This window comes from Eschrichtius robustus, chromosome 11 (genome assembly GCF_028021215.1).
Source record: "Eschrichtius robustus isolate mEscRob2 chromosome 11, mEscRob2.pri, whole genome shotgun sequence".
NCBI classification, from domain to species: domain Eukaryota; kingdom Metazoa; phylum Chordata; class Mammalia; order Artiodactyla; family Eschrichtiidae; genus Eschrichtius; species Eschrichtius robustus.
In genome coordinates this window covers 7,726,459-7,747,375 of record NC_090834.1, presented here as the reverse complement: position 1 = coordinate 7,747,375, position 20,917 = coordinate 7,726,459, and the positions used below count along the sequence as shown (strand labels likewise).

At 40.0% G+C, this 20,917-nt stretch overlaps 1 protein-coding gene across 5 annotated transcripts in view; it reads left to right on the top strand.

The window, feature by feature from the left end:
• The window catches only part of FAM118B (family with sequence similarity 118 member B), a 54,696-nt gene that overhangs the window by 27,677 nt on the left and 6,102 nt on the right, over positions 1-20,917 (top strand). For 4 of the 5 annotated variants that reach the window (XM_068555045.1, XM_068555047.1, XM_068555044.1 and 1 more), the window contains exons 2-6: positions 3,776-3,868; positions 7,673-7,925; positions 16,245-16,472; positions 19,045-19,173; positions 20,490-20,775. In XM_068555045.1, coding sequence (XP_068411146.1) covers positions 3,783-3,868; positions 7,673-7,925; positions 16,245-16,472; positions 19,045-19,173; positions 20,490-20,775 — 982 coding nt within the window. In that variant the 5' untranslated portion in view covers positions 3,776-3,782. The remainder of the gene's footprint in view (positions 1-3,775; positions 3,869-7,672; positions 7,926-16,244; positions 16,473-19,044; positions 19,174-20,489; positions 20,776-20,917) is intronic. The other variant, XM_068555048.1, reaches the window with a different exon arrangement.

Here is a 20,917-nt window from a genome sequence, read left to right as displayed (position 1 = left end):
CTCTTTAGCAGTACCTGCAGATTGTTTAAACAATGGGGCAAAATAGATTTTTTTTTTCCTGAAATAACACTCTAAAAGGAATAAGATATGGTTTATGCTTAGATGTCACTGAGGTATACATGTAAGATTGTATCATATGAGGCATCTTTTAGACTGAAGAAAAGATGTTATCCTGTTAGAAAATGGAATGAATGTATGGTCAAATTTAATGTGGGCATAGTGAATTACTTCTCGTTCAGTTCCTAAGAGGACCGAGAACATTCCAGTAACAACTTGTCAAGAGTTGTCGGCCATATTTAACTCTCTTAAATTATGTAGATGGAATGGACCTTCGGAACAGTTGGCTCTGTAAAGAAAAAAATTAAAAAGCTTAGTATTCAGGTGTTGACACTAAGAATTGACCATCTGTCGGAAAAGAGAATCCAGCAGAATGACCTTGCATACTTTCCAGGAGAAAATGATAGGACAGATCTAGGGCTCTGGTAGGTTGTTGGTGGTGGGAGGTACGTGACAAGTAGTGCTTATCACCAGAAAAAAATGGCTTCATTTAGCTCCTGAATTTAGCCGACTGCCGTGATTGTATCAACAGAGCACCTAATCATGTAGCAGCTATGAAGCGTTACAATTATTTCAAGTAAATCTTTCTAGAATGTGGGAGCTCCGTTTTTTGATAGTTTTGGACTGTAAATTAAAAACGGGGGGGGCTTCCCTGGTGGCGCAGTGGTTGAGAATCTGCCTGCCAACGCAGGGGACACGGGTTCGAGCCCTGGTCTGGGAAGATCCCACATGCCATGGAGCAACTAGGCCCGTGAGCCACAACTACTGAGCCTGCGCGTCTGGAGCCTGTGCTCCGCAACAAGAGAGGCCGCAATAGTGAGAGGCCCGCGCACCGCGATGGAGAGTGGCCCCCACTTGCCGCAACTAGAGAAAGCCCTCGCACAGAAACAAAGACCCAACACAGCCAAAAAATAAATAAATACAAAAACGGGGGGAAAAAATGCTGAGAAGCTAATACTTGGAGGATGTTTTTAGGTTGTAATAGTGCGATTAAGAGCATGAACTTGGAAGGCAGACCGCCTTGTTTTGAATTATGGTACCCAGCCTTTCTGTGCCTCAGTTTTCTCATCACTAAAATGGGGTAGTAATAGTACTTCATAAGGTTATGGGGATAACATGAGTTAATATTTGTAAATAGTGCTTGGCACGTGGTAGGCACTATATAAGAGTTAAAACTCTGGTTTAGTAGCTGAATTAAACATTGGATTATGAAGATGTCCATCTTCAAAACTTAATGAACATTAAATTACTTTCCTCTATGTTTTACTTTCATCTTTCTCAAGACACAGTGTTTTTTACATGAGTGTAGTTTGTCCGGATTGCAGATGGGTTTATACAGCCATATTTAAGGAAAGAGATAAGCATATACACTTTTCATTGTGTTCTTTTAAAAAACATCCCCAAACTGCTGGGCTGTCGCATATGTGGTAGAAATTCCCACTCTCCTGCCACGACTTCTCCAGTCTAGAGCATAGGTAGACTTCAGAGAAATAAAAACCTCATGGAAATATTTTAATGGCAGTTAACTCCTAACTCTTGGTATTGGCAGCTGGGGAGCTGTGAGACTGTAATAAGTGATGTGTACACGTAAAAGAAGGGAGTGTGGCGTGTGGTGTGCATCCTTTATTTAGCAAAACGTTGGATTGTGGGGAAATTGTTTGCATTTCATTTAGGTGTTCCCTGTTTGTCTCATCATAAGAATCCCCTCAAGATTGTGGAGATTCTCGTTCAGTAATGTAGGATTAGAGCCTGGAAACATATACTATCTTTTAAATTAACTAATAGACTTTATCTTTAAGAACATATACTTTTAACAAGCATCTCAGATGATTATGAAGCTAGGGCAAGGTTTATTGAGTTAAGTAGTTTGTGTGTCTGCTCTGAGCCCCAGCTTTCTCACCAACAGAACCAGAGATTTGACTGGAAAGGTGGTCTACTTCCTCACTCACTGCTAGGATTTTGTGATCCCTATTTTCCAAGTGATTATGATACCAAAGAAGAATTCTAGTATGTGTGGTGGAATATGAGTTGAGGGAATTAGCCTTCTCTTTACCAGAAAAACTAATTCAGCAAACTTTTAAAAATGTCTTAAGAAAGAAAAAAGCTTTCTGATAAAACAGCAAGCTTCAAGTAATTATTAGTAATTTGGTTTCTAAGTACTGACAATGTAAGGTAATAAAACATCCAGGGACTTCCCTGGTGGTGCAGTGGCTAAGAATCCGCCTGCCAATGCAGGGGACACGGGTTTGAGCCCTGGTCCAGGAAGATCCCACCTGCCGCGGAGCAACTAGGCCCGTGCGCCACAGCTACTGAGCCTGCGCCCTAGAGCCCGTGAGCCACAACTACTGAGCCCGCATGCCACAACTACTGAAGCCCGTGCACCGAGAGCCCGTGCTCCACAACAAGAGAAACCACCGCGATGAGAAGTATGCGCGCGGCAACAAAGAGTAGCCCTCGCTTGCCGCAACTAGAGAAAGCTCGTGCTCAGCAACGAAGACCCAACACGCCAACAATAAGTAAATAAATAACAAATTTTTTTTAAAAGTCCCAAACTCTGGTAATGTGTATTGTCTTCTGTTCATTGGGGGGGGAGCAATATTTAAAGTATAGCTATTTTAGAATTAACAGTCCTTATATTTAGCAAGTTTAGTAAACTTTTGAGCAGTTAAAACTTCTGTTTATTGATCTTATTCTAATCCACGATAATTCTTTCACTTTTGCTAGTTATCACCTGACTATAATTGCTCGGTAATACCTTTCCCATTCTTCACAGTGTCTCAGAACCCACTCTGTGTTTAGCTAGAGAGTCATGCCTCGCTGCCTGTGAGGACACAATTGTCCAGCAACAAGGGATGTTCAACAATCAGCAAATTAGTATTGATTATTCTATTCTTGAGCCAGTGATTTCTTTAGGTGATAGTAAAGGATAATTGGGGGCATTTAGCACACTTACCCGTGGGTTAGTTTTAATCTTTTTTTTTTTTTTTTTTGATTTATTTTTGGCTGCATTGGGTCTTCGTTGCTGTGCACATGCACAGGCTTTCTCTAGTTGCGGAGAGTGGGATCTACTCTTCGCTGCGGTATGCGAACTTCTCACTGTGGTGGCTTCTCTTGTTGCGGAGCACGGGCTTCAGTAGTTCTGGCACACGGGCTCAGTAGTTGTGGCTTGTGGGCTCTAGAGCACACAGGCTCAGTAGTTGTGGCTCATGGGCTTAATTGCTCCGCGGCATGTGGGATCTTCCTGGGCCAGGACCGAACCCCTGTCCCCTGCATTGGCAGGCGGATTCTTAACCGCTGTACCACCAGGGGAGTCCCTGTGGGTTATTTTTATCCTCTAAGTCTTCCCCAAGCCTGTCTCATGGGAGAATAGCAGGTATTTCTTAGGCTCCACAAAGTGATGGCCAACAATTGACATGAGTTGATGTTGGTTTTGTTTGGTTTTGGAGGGGGAGGGGAAGCCTTCAGGACTTATATATATCTGTATACTTTGGATAACAATATAGAGCTCCAAAGTCATAATTTTGAGGTTACTTTCCTTTGGATGAATTTAATTCCTTAAGTTTGGGACACATTAATTAATGAATTTCCGTTAAGCCAGTTATACATTTAGAACACTTTTTAGGATGTACAGCTTGTTAAAACTGTTTAATGCATGTGCTATTTTGAATGGTACACCTTACACATCTAATTGTGGTCCATGGTGTTTAATCTCTTTTAGAAACTGGATGGCTTCTACAGGGAGCCAGGCCTCGGATATAGACAAGATTTGGGGGTTCTTCAGTGATGGCGCACCTCCCACCAAAAAGCCCAGGTAAACAAAGGAAGGGGATCCGAGGAACAGAGGAAATCACCACTGATGGTAGATAATGAAAAATAATGAATTTGCCCTACATCCCAGTTGGCGTCACTAATTAATATTGGCCTTCATATAAAATTAAATTATTTTTATTTTGCATTTAATTTCTATTTTTTATCAAGGTCAGAAATGTATATAATTTTAAAAGTCAGTTCTTCAAGGCTCATAGTGCCTCACCCCCTCCTCAGAGGCAATCGCTTTCAACTTTGTCTGTTTCTTCTAATACTTACATTCAGATTTTTAATACTGTATGTGTACTGCTGTTTTTTAGTTTTGGGTTTTATCTGTTTCTGGTTATGGAAGGTAGGGTTAGGCTTGCTGTCCTGAATCCTCCCCTCATGTCCCCAGCCGCCCTCCCCCCCCACACACACCATAGACTCTCCTCACAGCCTCCTAGTGTGTTTTATATCACAATTTTTGGTTTAATATTTACATTGTATGACTGTATAAATAGTATTCATAGCTGAGCCTAATATGTTATCGTTATGTTTCTTTTTCTTGTCCATTTTTTCCTCCAGGTTATTAAAGATTGTCTCATTTTGGGGGGGGGGGTGGTTTGCTTTGTTTTCTTTGAACCTATCCACTTAAATTCAAACTCTGTGACAGAGAGTAAATCTCCTAATCTGCTGACACACGTCAGTAATGTACGAGTTTAAAGTTGCTCCGTGGGTTCTTCCCTCTGGCCAGTTGTGCCCCAGGCCTGCCACAGTGCTGCTGTCTGCTGTTTTCCTTTCCTGTCACCCTGCGAATTCCTTTCACGTCTCTCCTGTATTGGATCCTCTGTTTCCTGGATCTTATGTCTTCCTTTTTGGCGTACTTCTTCATTTTGCTGAAAAATACCTCGTTAGCTTCCTTAGTAAGGATTCAGAGGAGAAAAGTTTTGGGAGACATTTGAAAATGTCTTTATCGTACTCTTACATTAATTTGATGATTTGGCTGAGTGTAGAACTTTAGATACAGACTCATTTTCCTTACAGTTATGAAATCATTGCCCATTCTCTGCTAACGTCTTAAGTGTTCCTGCCAAAATAGCCACTCTCTTCTAATTCCTAGTCCTTTGTATTATATGATCTCTTTTTCTTTTCTCATTAGAAACTTGTAAGTATGGTTATTTTATTCTCAGTAATCTGAAATTTCACAATGATATATCTTCATATGAATCTGGATATCAGGTAGCTCTTTCAAGCAGGCTACTAATAATTTCACTTTGGAGGAATTTTCCTGTGTTACTTATTTGATAATTTCCTTTACAGTTCTTTCTGTATTCTGTCTTTGTAGAATTCTTGGTATTCAGATGTTGGGCCTTTTGGATAAGTCTCTAATTTTCTTACAGCTTTCTATGACTTTTGTTTTTATCATTCTACTTTCTCAGAGATTTTCTCAGTTGTATCTCCCAACTTTATGAATTTTTTATTTCTGTCTTTTTTTTATAGAAATAAGAAATGTTTTCGTTTGCCCAGTTTTTTTTATAGCATCCTGTTCTGTTGCACAGATGCCATTTAAAAAAAAAAAAAATCTATGTCAGGATGTCACTGTTTCCTTTTCAGTTTTTCTCCCCTTTCCCAGATTGTCTCTTATTTCCCCCAAGTTCCTTTCTATCTGCTGGTTTGTTTGGGTATAACTCTCATGCTGGGGATTTTGTTCAAAGGTAAGGTGACCCTTATTTTTCTGCTCATATTTAAGAGAACACACTGAAAAGCCAATGGAGACTCTGTGTGTGACGAGGGGCTTGGTGGCTGGTGGGCCTCCCTGTGGCTAACAAGCGTGGGCCGGGTTCCACAGCCTGCCAGACTCTGTGGGTCTTTTCTCTCATGCTGGCCATTTTCCCCAGAGGGAACTCCTCCCATCTCCTGACCCAATGAGGTTAAGGTGTAGGCATAAGGGTGACTGCCAACGTCCGGGAGTCTTCCTTTAGGAGAGGGGGGCAGGGGAGAGTCTCATATTTCTTACACAGAATGTACACAGTCCCCCTCCCCAAGCTGTGCACGGTGTTCTCAGATGCAGAACCCTCGGGTGGAAGCTCTCTGGAGGACAGGCCTCCTGTCCTAGAGTTCTGACCACTTCTGACACAGCCTTGCAGAGAACTGACCCTCCACCTTCAGCTGTGCCTGAACATTCCCAAGCTTCTGCAGAGGGAATCAGCTCTTACTTGACCGCTTCTAAAATCTATTGACCTCTTCTGTCTACTTTTCCTATTTTTGTCATCTTTTCCTATTCTGCTTTTTATGAATGTATGCCTTCTTAAAAAATTACTATTATTTAGTGTTTTAGGAAGAACCAGAGGTGAAACATAACTGTTAAATTTTTCCCTTTTAACTGGAATCTTAAATTTGGAAAAAATCACATCTCAAATCTATAATGTATGAGGTAAAGAATTCAAATAGCACAGCACATTCAAATGGAAAGCAAAAATCCCTGTTCTCCCCAATCCCCAGAGTTAACCACTATTTACAGTTCTTATGAATCCTTCTAGAAATTTTTTTTTCTTTTCCATTATGGTTTATTAAAGGACATTGAATATAGCTCCCTGTGCTGTACAATAGGACTTGTTTATTCATTCTATGTGCAGTAGTTTGCATCTGCTCGTCACCCCCTTCTAGAAATTTTAAGTATATGTTTGTGTGCGCTTCACTTTCTTGATCCCCTTGAACTGAAGTGCATTTTTCATTGTTTGCTTCTAACGTCTATTATCAGTCTTCCCCAGCAGACTAAGCTTTTGCGGCCAGGGACTCCATGTGTACGGTGCTTTATGAGTTTTTCATGGAACTGGGAATAGGGAAGGCAGTTCTAGAAGTGGTTTCTTCAAAACCAGCTTTCTCAAGGCTAAAAGTACCTTTCCCTTCTTGCATTATGCCAACATGCAAATCCTTTTTCTGTTCATTGTATTATGTGGACAAAAGTTCTAGAAGGGCACTTTCTTAGGAAAACACATGCCATCAGCAAAAATTAAAGTGCATAAACATATTTCAAACAGATTTTAATATAGTTCCAGGATGAAGGGGGCGTGGAGAAACAAAACACAAAAATTATCTCACACAGAAGTCAGGGCAGAACTCAGTGTTTATCACGGGAAGAAAGGAATGTTTTCCACCTTCCGTCATATCCATTGAATAGTTGTTTCTTTATTTAGGTATGTAAAGCTTTTGTGTTTTCAGAATTCTGTTGGCCACTATTTTTTTTTTTTTTTTTTTTCTGCTTGGGGATATCTAGAACAAAGCCGAAGGCAAATGTGTTCCCATATTTGACTGTCTCATGCTCAACTTTAGTCATGTTCATTTTCATCTTTGTGTTCACAAACTTTGGACTTACTTTTTTTTATTGGCTTTTCTTTCATCTCCTGTTTTGCATTTCTCAACAATAGGAATTTCACACGTGGGGGGGTTTCTTTTCTCTCTGGAATCCAAATCAAATCAGACGTGTTTTTTTAAATTTATGTTTGTTTAAAATGTAATTTAGTTACCAGAACTGAACTGAGTGGTGATAGTTGGACCTTTTCCTGACATTAGTGGGTTTTCTTAGGTTGAGAGGACTACAAAGGAGAAGATTGGTCTTACGGTGGCTCTTCAGGATTTCCACAGTAGGGTTATTACTTTCTCAGCAAGCACTGGCTGTGCTCACAGTACTTTGGAACGGCATCAAGCCTGTGCTTGTCATCTTTGCGGCTGTAGGAGTTAGAGCTGAAAACCGTGGCTTTGGACGGTCTTCGTGCCTCGTGTCTGTTGGACGTTCCCAGTCCTCTCACTTGTTTGACTTTTTCAGGAAGCTGCTCCCAAGCCTGAAAACGAAGAAGCCTCGGGAGCTCGTGCTGGTGGTTGGAACAGGCATCAGTGCTGCGGTCGCACCCCAGGTCCCAGCCCTGAAATCCTGGAAGGGGTTGATTCAGGCCTTACTGGATGCGGCCATTGATTTTGATCTTCTAGAAGATGAGGAGAGCAAAAAATTTCAGAAATGTCTCCATGAAGACAAGAACCTTGTCCATGTTGCCCATGACCTCATCCAGAAACTCTCTCCTGTGAGTACCCTTGTGTGAGCCCTGGCGTTCGACCTTTCCTAAAACCAGACACACATGCTGAATGCAATAAGGAGATTTATGTTTCTAGCCTATAGATTTGCATAACATTTGGCTCTTCTGCAAAATGTCCGTTTATGGACCCGAATCATGGTAGTTTCCTTGACCTCGTTTCAGTGTGTGTGGTGGTGGTGGGGGGGGGGGGGGTGGGTGGTGATGATGGTGACGATAATGTTGTTGAGGCCTTTATATGTACAAAATGAGACCACTGTCCCATTATTGCTGTGTTTTAAATTTACTTTTTCTACACTCACTACTATAAAAGCTGTGTTCCCTGGCATCCATGCCTTTCAGGGAACCTCAGAGAGATTAGAGATAATTCTCATTTTGTGGATGAAGCAACGCCGGTTTTTAATGTTCCTTTTAAAGGCAATCATTCGTACATATTTATATATATATATATATATATATATATATATATATATATATATATATATATATATATATATATATATATATATATATGGAGTTTTGCTGCGTTTCAGCAAACTGAGCTGGGAATCGATTCCTGAATGATTTAAGGGCCTCCTTGTCTTGCTTCGTTTTAAAACTGTCTTAAAAATCAAGATTCACTTAAGATATATTTGGAAATAGTAGAGTAGCCAAAGCATATTTTAAAGCTTAATGAATTAAGTGCACCTTGAAAAAAAAATGTAACTCTTATGCCTTAAACAGTCAATTATCAGTGTTGATTTTTTCCCCCTACGCCCTAGGGCCTATAGGAAAGAAGTGTCATTAAGTGTTAACCTGAAAGGCATTTAAAAGTATTGATAATTCCCTCCTAGATCATGACTCATTCAAACACTTAGGGCCTTTTACTTCGTCTTTTCATTTCTTTGTCCTTAATTGGGGTAAAATGTTACTAACCTAGAACAATATAAAAAATTAATAGACTTTAAAGAGCTCATGGGACCTCCACCTCATACCATATACAAAAATTAGCTCAGTGGATTAAAGACCTAAATGTAAGAGCTAAAAACTATAAAACTCTTAGAAGAAAACATAGTTTTAAAGCTTCATGACCTTGGATCTGGCAGTAGTTTTTTAATCGTGACACCAAAAGCACAAGAATCAAAAGAAAAAATAGATAAACTGCACTTCACCAAAGTTGTAAAAGCTACTAAGCTCACTGAGCATTATCAGGAAAGTGAGAAGACAGCCCCCAGAATGGGAGAAGATGTTGACAATTCATATATCTGATAAGAGTGTAGTGTCCAGAATGTATTAAAAAAACTCTTATAACTTAATAAAAATGCAGATAATCCAGTTTTTTTCAATTTAATTTGTTTTTGAAGTATAGTTGATTTACAGTGTTGTATTAGTCTCTGGTGTACAGCAAAATGATTCAGTTATACATATATTCTTTTTCATATTCTTTTCCATTATAGTTTATTACAAGATACCGAATATAGTTCCCTATGCTATACAGTAGGACCTTGTTGTTTATCTATCTTATATAGTGATTCGTACCTGCTAATCCCAAACTCCTAATTTATCCCTCCCCCTGCTTTGCCCTTTGGTAACCATAAGTTTGTTTTCTATGTCTCTGAGCCTGTTTCTGTTTTGTAAATAAGTTCATTTGTATCATTTTTTAGATTCCATTTATAAGTGATGTCATATGATATTTGTCTTTCTCTGTCTGACCTACTTACTATGGTAATCTCTAGGTCTATCCATGTTGCTGCAAATGGCATTATTTCGTTCTTTTTTATGGCTGAGTAGTATCATTGTGTATATGTACCACACCTTCTTTATCCATTCATCTGTGGATGGACATTTAGGTTGCTTCCATGTCTTCCATGACTATTGTAAGTAGTTCTGCTGTGAACACAGGGGTGCATGTGTCTTTTTGAATTAGAGTTTTCTCCAGATATATGCCCAGGAGTGGGATTGCTGGGTCATATGGTAGCTCTATTTAAGGAACCTTCATACCGTTTTCCATAGTGGCTGCACCAGTTTACATTCCCACCCACACCCTCTCCAGCATTTAAAATAATCCAGTTTTTAAATGGCAAAGGATTTGAATAGACATTTCTCCAAGGAAGATATACAGATAGCCAGTAAGTGCGTGAAAAGATGCTTAACATCATTAGTCATTAGAAAAACGCAAATCAGAAACTATGTCAGGTACCACTTCACACGCACTGGGATAGCTAGAATCAAAGAGTTGGGTAATAATTGCTGACGAGGCTGTGGAGAAACTGTAACCCTCGTACGCTGCTGGGATTGTGTAGTGGTGCAGACAGGATGGAAAATAGCCTGGCCATTTCTCAAACAAATAAATAGAGTTGTCATATGACCCAACGATTCCACTTATGCATATATATATACACACACACACACACACACACACACACACACACACACACACACACACACACACACACACACACACACACACACACACACATACCCAAGAGAAATGAAAGTGTATGTCCATACAAAAACTTAGAAACAAATCTTTATAACGTTACTCATAATGGACAAAAGCTGGAAATAGTGCGGATGTCCATCAACTGTCAAAGAGATAAACAAAATGTGGCATATTCACACAATAGACTATTACTTGCCAATAAAAAGGAATCAAGTACTGATACGTGGTGCAATGTGAATGAACCTTTAAAACATTATGCTGAGGGGAAGCCAGTCACAAAAGACCACATGTTAGAGGATTCCACTCATATGAAATGTCCAGAGTAGGGAAATCTGTTAGAGCAGCAAGTAGTTTAGTCGTTGCCTAGGACTGGAGCAGGGATGGAGGGTGGGAGGGTGATAGTTAAAGGGTACGGAATTTCTTTTTGAGATGATGAAAATTTTCTAAAATTGACTGTGATGGGGAGCTCCCTGGTGGCCTCGTGGTTAGGATTTCGGGCTTTCACTGCTGCAGCTGGGGTTTCATCCCTGGTCGGGGAACTGAGAACCTGCAAGCTGTGAGGCACAGCCAAAAAAGAAAAAAATTGACTGTGGTGACAGTTGCACATATCTGTGGATCTACAAATAACCACTGAATTGTGCACTTCAAATAAGTGAGTTGTATGTTATGTGAACCATATCTCAATAAAGCTGTTAAAAATAAAAGTAAGAGGATGGAAAAGCTGTATGATCCAAACACTAGTCAATGAAAGTGAGGGTGGCTGTGTTAATATCTGATAAGTACACTTGAGAGAAAAGAAGAAGAAAGCATAATTTTTTAATGTTCAAAAAAATACAAAATCGTTGTCATATAAAAAGGTAATTAAAGAGTATATAGACCCAAAATATAAGGGAAAAGTATTAAAGAAGTGTGTCAGCCCAGTAACAAAAATGTTGTCTTTCTGGGGGAAAAAAGAAAGAAAGAGCTCATGAGGACAAAGAGTGCTGTATTAGTCCAGCAAGTCTTGTCTGCATGGTGCCGTGCCACTCGGCTGGAGCCTTCATTCATCCGTTGAAAAGGTCTCCTGAGACTAGAAAGCATGACCTTGCTAGGTGGGTTAGTTATGTTTGAAAGTAATGAGAGGATTTAAAGTCAGTGTCAATAAATGTATACTAACCAAACATCAAACTGGAGTCACTAATTATCTTTGGATGAAGGTTTAGTATTCACCTTAAAGTGTAGTCGTAGTGTCACTTCCAATAGAGTAGCAATTATCAAACTTTTTGGTCTCAAGACCCCTATTTACGCCTAAAAATTACTGAGACTCTCAAACAGCTCTTGTTTATGTGGGTTATGTCTATTCATATTCACTATATTAAAAATTAAAACTGAGAAATTTTTTAAACATTAAATTCATTTAAAAATAATAATAAGCCTGTTACATGCTAACATAAACAACGTGTTTATGAAAAGCAACTATATTTTCCAAAAACAAAAATAAATTAGAAGAGTGGTATCGTTTCACGTTTTGCAAATCTCTTCAGTGTCTGGCTTAATTGAAAATGGATTCTCCTATCTGCTTCACGTAGTCAGTTCGGTGTCTTTGTGAGGTTTTGGTTTAACTATGCAAAAAAAATCAGGGCTTACAGGTACATACTTGGAAAAGAGAAAAGTATTTTAATAGTCTTTTTGGATAATTGTAGGTACTCGTTGTTGATACTACACCAAAAATTCAGTAAGTGATGGCTTCCTAAAGATTAATAGCCATAAAGAATCTGATATCAGATCATATCCATGTTATTGGTGATATGGAATCTGAACTTCCCTTATGCTGCTGCATTAAGATCCATGATCATCTTCTACCCATGCACGGTGTTGTAACATTACCCATTGGGAAAATACTGCTTCCCTGAGTTATATGTATCTTCTAGATTTTGGCACATTTCATTACACCATCCAAAAAAATTGCATCCATTAATATCACCACCAATCTCATCACAAAGGTATTTGGAAGCTGTCAAGCTCATGGTGGCAGATAAAAGTTTTCTAAAAATCTGATTTTTGCTTGAAAGCTCAGCTTTTATCATTGGCAACAATGGCAGCGATCATTGGCTAGTTTTCCCTCGAAATGACAGGCTCACTTCATTTATTTTTGCAAGAATGCTGAGAATACGCAAATCTGAATAGTCATCGTTTGTCTGCCAGTCATTCTTTCAAGTAAAAATGATGTCTGATGAAAAAAAGGTGGCTAGTTCAGTTTAAAGCTCAAAATACATTTGAAGATGTCCTTTTTGGGTTTTTTGTTTGTTTGGTTGGTTTTTTTTTTTAAGAATCTAACAAACAACAGTAATATGACAGGGTTAATAGGCCCATCTACTGAGCCAGTTTCTTACAGTAGGGAAATGCCATTGCAAAAATCTTGGGTTTCAGTACCGGAAAGACTGTGCCATTTTTAAAGGCACTGGGACCCTGGGCAAATCACTTAACGTCTCAGAATCTGTTTTTGAACCTGTAAAACTCGGATAATGCTACTTATCCCACTTGAAAAATAAGTGAGAAAATGTATGGGAAGTGTCTGGCACAGAGTAAATGCACTGTAAATGTTAATAACCTTGGTGAAAATGAGTCAGGATTTTTTTTTTGTGGTTTTTACTGTGTCTGGGATCAGAAGGATGGGAGTTACAGGGTAGGAGGAAATGAAACAACATTGGATTCAGTTCACTGTTTTAAACGAATGAGAAAATGTCCATAAATATGTGTGGGAGTTTGGCATTTCCTTTTGACCTTGGAACCTCCTTGTTTGTTTTCATTCTTTTGTCTTTACTTAGAGAGGCCGCTGGTGGGAAATTCAGTTCTAGGGTCACCTGTTTCAAGAGAGAAAAAGTTGATTTTAAGTCTGAGGAAATCGATGCAGCTATAGAAGCCGCTTTCCTTCCTCTCTATGTTGATATGCAAAATGTAATAACTCAAAGAAAGAGGACCCAAAGATAGTTAGCTAAAATAAGTGACTCATGACTTTTATTTCCAGACTTTAACCTCTTGTATTTCTTTTCTTAGAAGCAAGGAAGTATATCTCACACCCATGCTTACCTGGTCGTATACCCAGGTGTTTTTATATGTGTGCATAATAATTAAACTGGTGCTGGCTTATTAGTGTTGTTTAACGGTGTGTGTGTATGAATCAGAGTACAAAATGAAGGTATGTGGGCTTCCCTGGTGGCGCGGTGGTTGAGAGTCTGCCTGCCAATGCGGGGGACACGGGTTCGAGCCCTGGTCTGGGAAGATCCCACATGCCGCGGAGCAACTAGGCCCGTGAGCCACAACTACTGAGCCTGCGCGTCTGGAGCCTGTGCTCCGCAACAAGAGAGGCCGCGATAGTGAGAGGCCCGCGTATCGCGATGAAGAGTGGCCCCCGCTTGCCGCAACTAGAGAAAGCCCTCGCACAGAAACGAAGACCCAACACAGCCATAAATAAATTAATTAATTAATTAATTAATTAAATTTTTTTAAAACACCTGCTTTCTGATGGCCCTACCATCCTGGAGCAGTGCTATTAAAAAAAAAAAAAAAATGAAGGTATGAAAGATGAGGAAGTTCCTAAAATCACCATATTCTTTAATTTTAAACTTAATTTTCCTTTTTTGAATGGGTATTGTTTATACACATTGCAGAAATCAAAATGGTATAAAAGGTGTGCATACATCATGGCATCTCACTCGCACCCATGGCTTTGTCTACCTCCTTTCCCCGACTTGCCCCCAGTTGGTCACCACTCTTTTTGAGTATCCTTCCAGTGTTCTTTTGTGCAAAAACAAGCAAATAGGATTCTATGTATTCTTATTTCATTGCTTCCATCCCCGTGTCAACAGGTAGCATTCTAGACATACAGATCTGCACTTGTTTGTTTTACGTGACAGTATATCCTGGAGATCTTTCCATACCAGTTTCCTGTATATGGATACTTGGCTCATTTCCAGTCTTTTACTGTCACAGGTAACAGAGCAGTGATAATGTTGCATATGTCATTTTATTTGTTTGCAATTACATCTGTGGGATATACTCCCAGAAATGAGATTGCAAGATTATAGGGTACATGGATTGTAATGTTGATGGACATTAAAGGGGCACCATATTTTTGATAACAAATCTAGAACAGTGCCTGGCATTCAGTAGTGGTTGACTCTTGCATGTAGTGAAATTCAGTTTCTTCACTGTTCGTTTCTGATCAGATTGTTCATTCTGATTCAGTGTTAGCGTCCCTAGTTGGTTGCCTGTGGGCTGCAAATATGTGACGTAATAATTTATGCCATGATGTAAAGAGAGCGGACAGAAGTTGAAAAACATGACCCACGTTCTTAGCCGCATAAATCGTGGGCTGTACCATCTAGTTAGCCCTAGAAAGGAGCCTGAGCCCACTGACAACAGGGTACACTGAGAAGCCTGTCTTGTGGTAAAAGTAGCATAGACCAGCGATCCACAGAACTAGACAAGCTTCTGGGTGTGTCATCACCAGGCAGAGGTACTGTTTCACCTCTGTGCTCTCATTTTTCTCCTGTGAAAATAATTTACCATTTACTTGGAAGGTATAATGAAAAAATGGATAATTTTTTTAAATACTTTGAAAAAAATAGGAAGCACATTTGGCAAATTGAAGTGCGCTTTATGAATCTACTTATGTGGTTCCATGGAAACAGATCTTTATGGGCTATTAGAAAGGTATACAAGGGAAACCAGGAAGGTAGGGGGACTACTTTGAGGAATAACAGAAGGATTATGGCTCGTCTGCTATCTAGCAGCTAATTGCAGTTACTTGGAGTTTGAATGGGGAATAATGGGGCCTTTAAGAACTGATTCTTGCTTAGGTATTATCTAATGGAATGGTGTTGCAGGGATAAGATAGGGATCAGATATTTGTTATAGCACACTGCATAGTTACTTTCCTGTTTCAAATTCCTTTTGTCCTAGGGATCACTTTGCCTTTTAAGTTAGAAAGCCAACTTCCCACTTGAGATTGGTATTATATTTCCTCATCAGTTCTCAGAGATATTTACATGTAGTATTCAAAACAAACCTGGGAAAGCAGTTATCTAAATGAACCATTTGTTAAGAAATAGGGAGTCTGTTCAGAACTGATTAGTTTTGGTATTTTTAACAGTTGCAAAATGCAGACTTTTGGTAACCGTTATCATGTACTAAATATTCTCCCTGGCAGCCTTGTAAACAAGTTGCTGAATTATACCAGGGAAAAAAACAGGCAGGGAGAAGGTAAGCAGTTTGTCCTAAAGCCGTCAGCATCTGTAAAAAGCACCTAGGGTTAGAAAAAGACATGTTAAACCACATTTAGAGCTGTCTTTTAGTGGTTATTCCCTAGATAAGGAAAGTTTAACAGAAAGTATTCTTACCTGAGGCCTGCTTAAAGGGTAGTTGGAGCTGTGCTTTCTGCCCCAGTTTTCCTTTAGTCCGGGTAATAGTCACCTCTCCTCGCCATGCCCATCTTCTTCATTGTATCAAAATGCCTATTTAGAGAGCATGTGCTTCTTTGCATATGATGTAATAGTGCGGATCACTTGCTATGTGCTAAAGTGTTGAGCTGGCACTTGGCATGTATCCTCCTATTTTCCGTATTAGAACCCTGTGAGGGAGACAGTATTCTACTTTTTTTTTCTTTTTCTTTTTTTTTTTAATATTTTGGCCATGCTGCGCGGCATGTGGGATCTTAGTTCCCCGACCAGGGATTAAACCCGTGTCGCCTGCAGTGGAAGCACAGAGTCTTAACCACTGGACCGCCAGGGGAGTCCCAGAGACAGTATAAGTGCAAAGCACTCTTCAAAAAGTTGCTGTTATTTAATGAAAACAAATGACCTACCAAAACGCTAGAACTAACTTATCTCTCTTATATCGCTCCCCAGCGTACTAGTAATGTTCGATCCACATTTTTCAAGGACTGTTTATATGAAGTATTTGATGACTTGGAGTCAAAGATGGAAGATTCTGGTAAACAGCTACTTCAGTCAGTTCTCCACCTGATGGAAAATGGAGCCCTGGTGTTAACTACAAATTTTGACAATCTCCTGGAACTCTATGCAGCAGATCAGGGGAAACAACTTGAATCCCTTGACCTTACTGATGAGAAGAAGGTAAGAAGTAAAGGATTAGTTTATCTCTTCAGGCCAGTGGATTGTATCCTCATGAGAAATACTGTTTTCTGGTTGGGATATTGTATAGTACTGGCGTTTATGGAGAGGTAGAAAGGGAGACTGTTATCGCTGGTTGGATTTTTGTTTTTGGTTTTTTGAGATAAAAATCAATGTACAATAAAAAGCACAGATCTTAAAAGTGTTCCGTTCTGTGAGTTTTGACAGTTTCACCCGATTTTAAGCAAGATTATAGGAAGCCATTTGAACTGTGAAATCTAAATCTTTTAACACTAGATAATATCAGGTGGGTGCAGTATTGATTTAGAGTTCTCTGTTAGGATATATTCTTCATGGCATCTGTTGGAAATGTACGAAAGCTACTTTTTGATGTCTGAAGGGCAAGTTTCAAGCCAAATGACAGCTGGGTTGAGATTAGTATTCAAAGGACACCTCAGCAGACTTCTTTTTTTAATGTAGCCCATACTATACGTAAGCCATCTCCCATAATATGGAATTACAGATGTCCATCTATGTCATCTAATGAGAGAAGGCTTTTATTAGAATGGTCACCAGAGGTTGTAATTTGAAATCTAGCACCAATGGGATATTCTATAGATAACACTATTTAATTGATGAAATACACTGAAGCCATAAAAGGGAAAATGTTTTCATTGCCATAAGAAGATGTCAGAGACATAATGATTGAAGAAGGAGGGGGGAAAAAAAAACAGATTATAAACCGCCACAGGGTCTCATTTGTCCTGCCCTGTAGTTTTTGTAATTTGCCTTCATACTTCGTTTTCCTGGGAGCCTGCCTGCCTTTGTGTCCCACTTAGAGCCCAGCTAAGTAGAGTTTGAAGAGACAAATGACTCCCCCACTGGCACTCATGTCACAGTACTGCCTCTGCCAGAGCAGTAGCTATAATGCCAGTCTTGTGATTTTGCTGACCTTGAATTCGAGTCGTAAAAGGAAATCCAATTTAGAGAAATGGTGCTGAAAAGACTGGTTTTCTCTGGCTGGAGTGTTTTCCACCTGCTGCCCCCATGCTTTGTATGGCCAGGTCCTTCTTCACCTGGAAGTCTTCACTTACGAATCACTTCCTCTGAGAGGTCTTCTCTGACCATCCTAATTAAGAAAGGACCCACCCTTATTTTTTGGTTCATTTTTTCAATGAAGCACTTGATACAACTTTCCATTTTCATCTTGGTTTGTTTGTTTTCTGCCTGTTTGCCCCAGAGGAATAGCAACTCCATTTGGACAGGAACCATGTCAGCCCTTCTTACCCTAATGCCTAAGATAGTACTTGGTACATAGTAGGTGCTCAGTAAATATTTTTGAATTTATAAATGGTTGAATGAAATTAAAAAATGAATGGCAAGAAACAGCTTCCATGCTGTTTCTGATACAATCTCCAAAGATCATGACCAGCATCAAAAGCATAAGGGCCTTTTTAAAGTTAAAGGTATCAATCAGACTTGAAATCTTCCTTCTCATTTTCATCCTGGAGTCTCAAGATTTGCTTTGTATTTTAGTCCACATTAGGGGCAATATTGAAGTTTAAGGGTTAAAGCCATTGACTGGCAGTCAGAATAGAGCCTGGTAATACTCTAATTCTAAACCGCTGTGCCTCTTGACTGTTTTTCCCTAATCCATACCTTATTTCTCTAGAATGTTAAAAATAAATTTATACTGTCTCAAGTCCTTGGGAAAATGGAAACATGGGATCCAGTTGGCCCTTATTATCATTGTCATCTAAATAATCGTTCTTCATTGGTAGCCTTTTGGTAACTCAGAGGTGACCGAAGTGATTCTTTTATCACTTATCAATTGCTGCACAAGAAATCACCCTGAAAACTTTGTGGTTTAAAACGATGTTTTATTTGCCCGTGATAATGTGAATTTGCTACTTGAGCTGGGCTGATCGGCTCAGCTGGACAGTTCTGCCGGTTTTGCAAGTTACACACATGGCTGCAGTCCTCTGGGGGCCAGACTAGGTGGTGTTAGATGGCCTTGATTGCATGTTTGTTGGTGCAGGCAGTCGGCTGGGCCATCAGGCTTCTTCACATGGTAGCTGGGTTCCAAAAGCAGCAAAAGAGAAATAAGACTCATTGTGCCAACATTTTCCAAGCTTCTGCTCTTGTTTGCTAATGCCCCCTTGGCTAAAGCAAGCCATATGGCCAAGCCTGGAGTAAGTGTGAAAGGGGACTAGACCAGGGCATCGATACAAGGTTTGACATCTCGGGGATCCTTCCTGAGATGGTCATCCAGAGCTGTCATGTATGTCACCAGTGGAAAGAGCCCTGTGGTTCCTGCAAATTATGACAAATAAATTCTAATTTTTGCTTGTTACTCTCAAAGAGAAATCACCAGACTTGCTGCCCTCATTCCTAACAGTCATGCATGAAGTAGAAAGTGAGGCCACGTCGGGTGGCCGCATTCTTGGCCTATAGTATCATGAAGCTGGAGAGTTATGTCAGAAGCCTTGTCCTCAAAAGAGCCTCTTGCCCTTTGGGACCCTGAAGCAAGTGCTCAGCCCTGCCCGCCTGGTTGAGCTGTGTTTGTGTTGTGCAGGTCCTCGAGTGGGCTCAGGAGAAGCGGAAGCTGAGCGTCTTACACATTCATGGGGTCTACACCAACCCTAGTGGCATTGTCCTTCACCCAGCTGGGTATCAGAATGTGCTCAGGAACACTGAAGTTATGGTGAGTGGTGTTGACCTTGCTGCCCTCGGGAGAGCCTTCCTGGGAAACCTCTAAATACACCACTGGTCTTCCAGGGATAACCTCTAAATACACCACTGGTCTTCCAGGGATAACAGTTTCTTCTCATTAATTAAAATTGGAAGGCCGGGACTTACCTGGGGGTCCAGTGGTTAACACTCTGTGCTTCCAATGCAGGGGGCTCGGGTTCTATCCCTGGTCGGGGAGGTAAGATCCCACATGCCATATGGCAAGGCGGGGAAAAAAAAAAAAGGAAGGCCAAGCATTCTTTCCTGTGCTTCTTAACTTGTGGATGTGCATGCCATCTTTGGAAATGTCAAACATCTCTTCAGGTGTCAAACTCTGAGGTTTTACTTTGTTCTTGATTGACACCCAGCAGATGGCACTGTGTTATTGGTGTCATTTTCACATACAAAGAAGACTTACTACCCTTCATCGTTTGGTGTATATAGTGTTAATGGCCCTCTCTATGATGCCAAAACTAATTTATGCAGCTTTTCACTGACCAATCACTACTAGACCATACATTCTAAAGAGATTTTATGTAAATGGTGATGGTTTTATATTGAATCATCACACTTATTCACTTATTGCTCACTGGAAAACATAGAAAAAAATTTGGATAGGGTGATAAAATGGAGGCTTTCTTTGTGAAAAAAGACCAAGAAAATGTGATGTTTTCTAAAGCATAAGGGACCTTTTTTCACCTGTTCTTTCCCTGACATCTGTCATAGCTGCATCTATCATCACTATCATTTCTAATATTTTTATATTTATATATGTGTAGTGTGTGATATATATATATATATATATATACACACACACACACGTATATAAATGTATACACACATGTATATATTAATGTTCTAAGTGTCAGGCTTTCTTTGAGCAGATCTGGTGATGGAATTGTCTTCTCTAGTTATCCACGGCTTATTCTGTTAAGCAAAAAAGGCAGATATGGTCAAGAAAATGGGAAGAGTAAGCTATACTGAAGATTACTCATTGCCTTATGGCCTCTGGGCACATAGATCTAAAAAATAAACTGTAAGGCATAGACCAGTGAGACCCTGAATAGAGAGCCTGCAGGAGAATTCCAGGTAAAGATACAATTTTAGGGCAGTCATCAAGTTACAATAATAAACAATGAGGAGGTCAGACTCCTTCACGGGATGCATCTCCCCTCTTAAATGCTGGTTAATCGGTCATCACAGTCTGCTAAATGCAGCAGTTATGACCTTGTTGACTCTTGTTTCAGACATGTCTTCACGGTGTCATTAATATGTTTCTTTTCCTACAAGAGAGAGATTCAGAAGCTCTATGAAAACAAGTCGTTCCTTTTCCTGGGCTGTGGCTGGACTGTGGATGACACCACTTTCCAAGCCCTTTTTCTGGAGGCTGTCAAGCACAAATCTGACTTAGAACATTTCATGCTGGTTCGGAGAGGAGATGTGGACGAGTTCAAGAAGCTTCGAGAAAACATGCTGGACAAAGGGATTAAGGTCATCTCCTATGGAAATGAATATGCTGACCTTCCAGAATACTTCAAGCGACTGACATGTGAGATCTCCACAAGGGGAAGGTCAGGTAAGATGCGTTTTGAGACTGAGAGGGCTCGGAGGGCAACCGCTCTTCAGCCTCTTATGTGTTTGTGGTGGGTAAAGTCATCACCAAGATGAGGAATATAATCCTAACCAGATTATGAAGGGAGATGGCGGTTAGTCTTCAG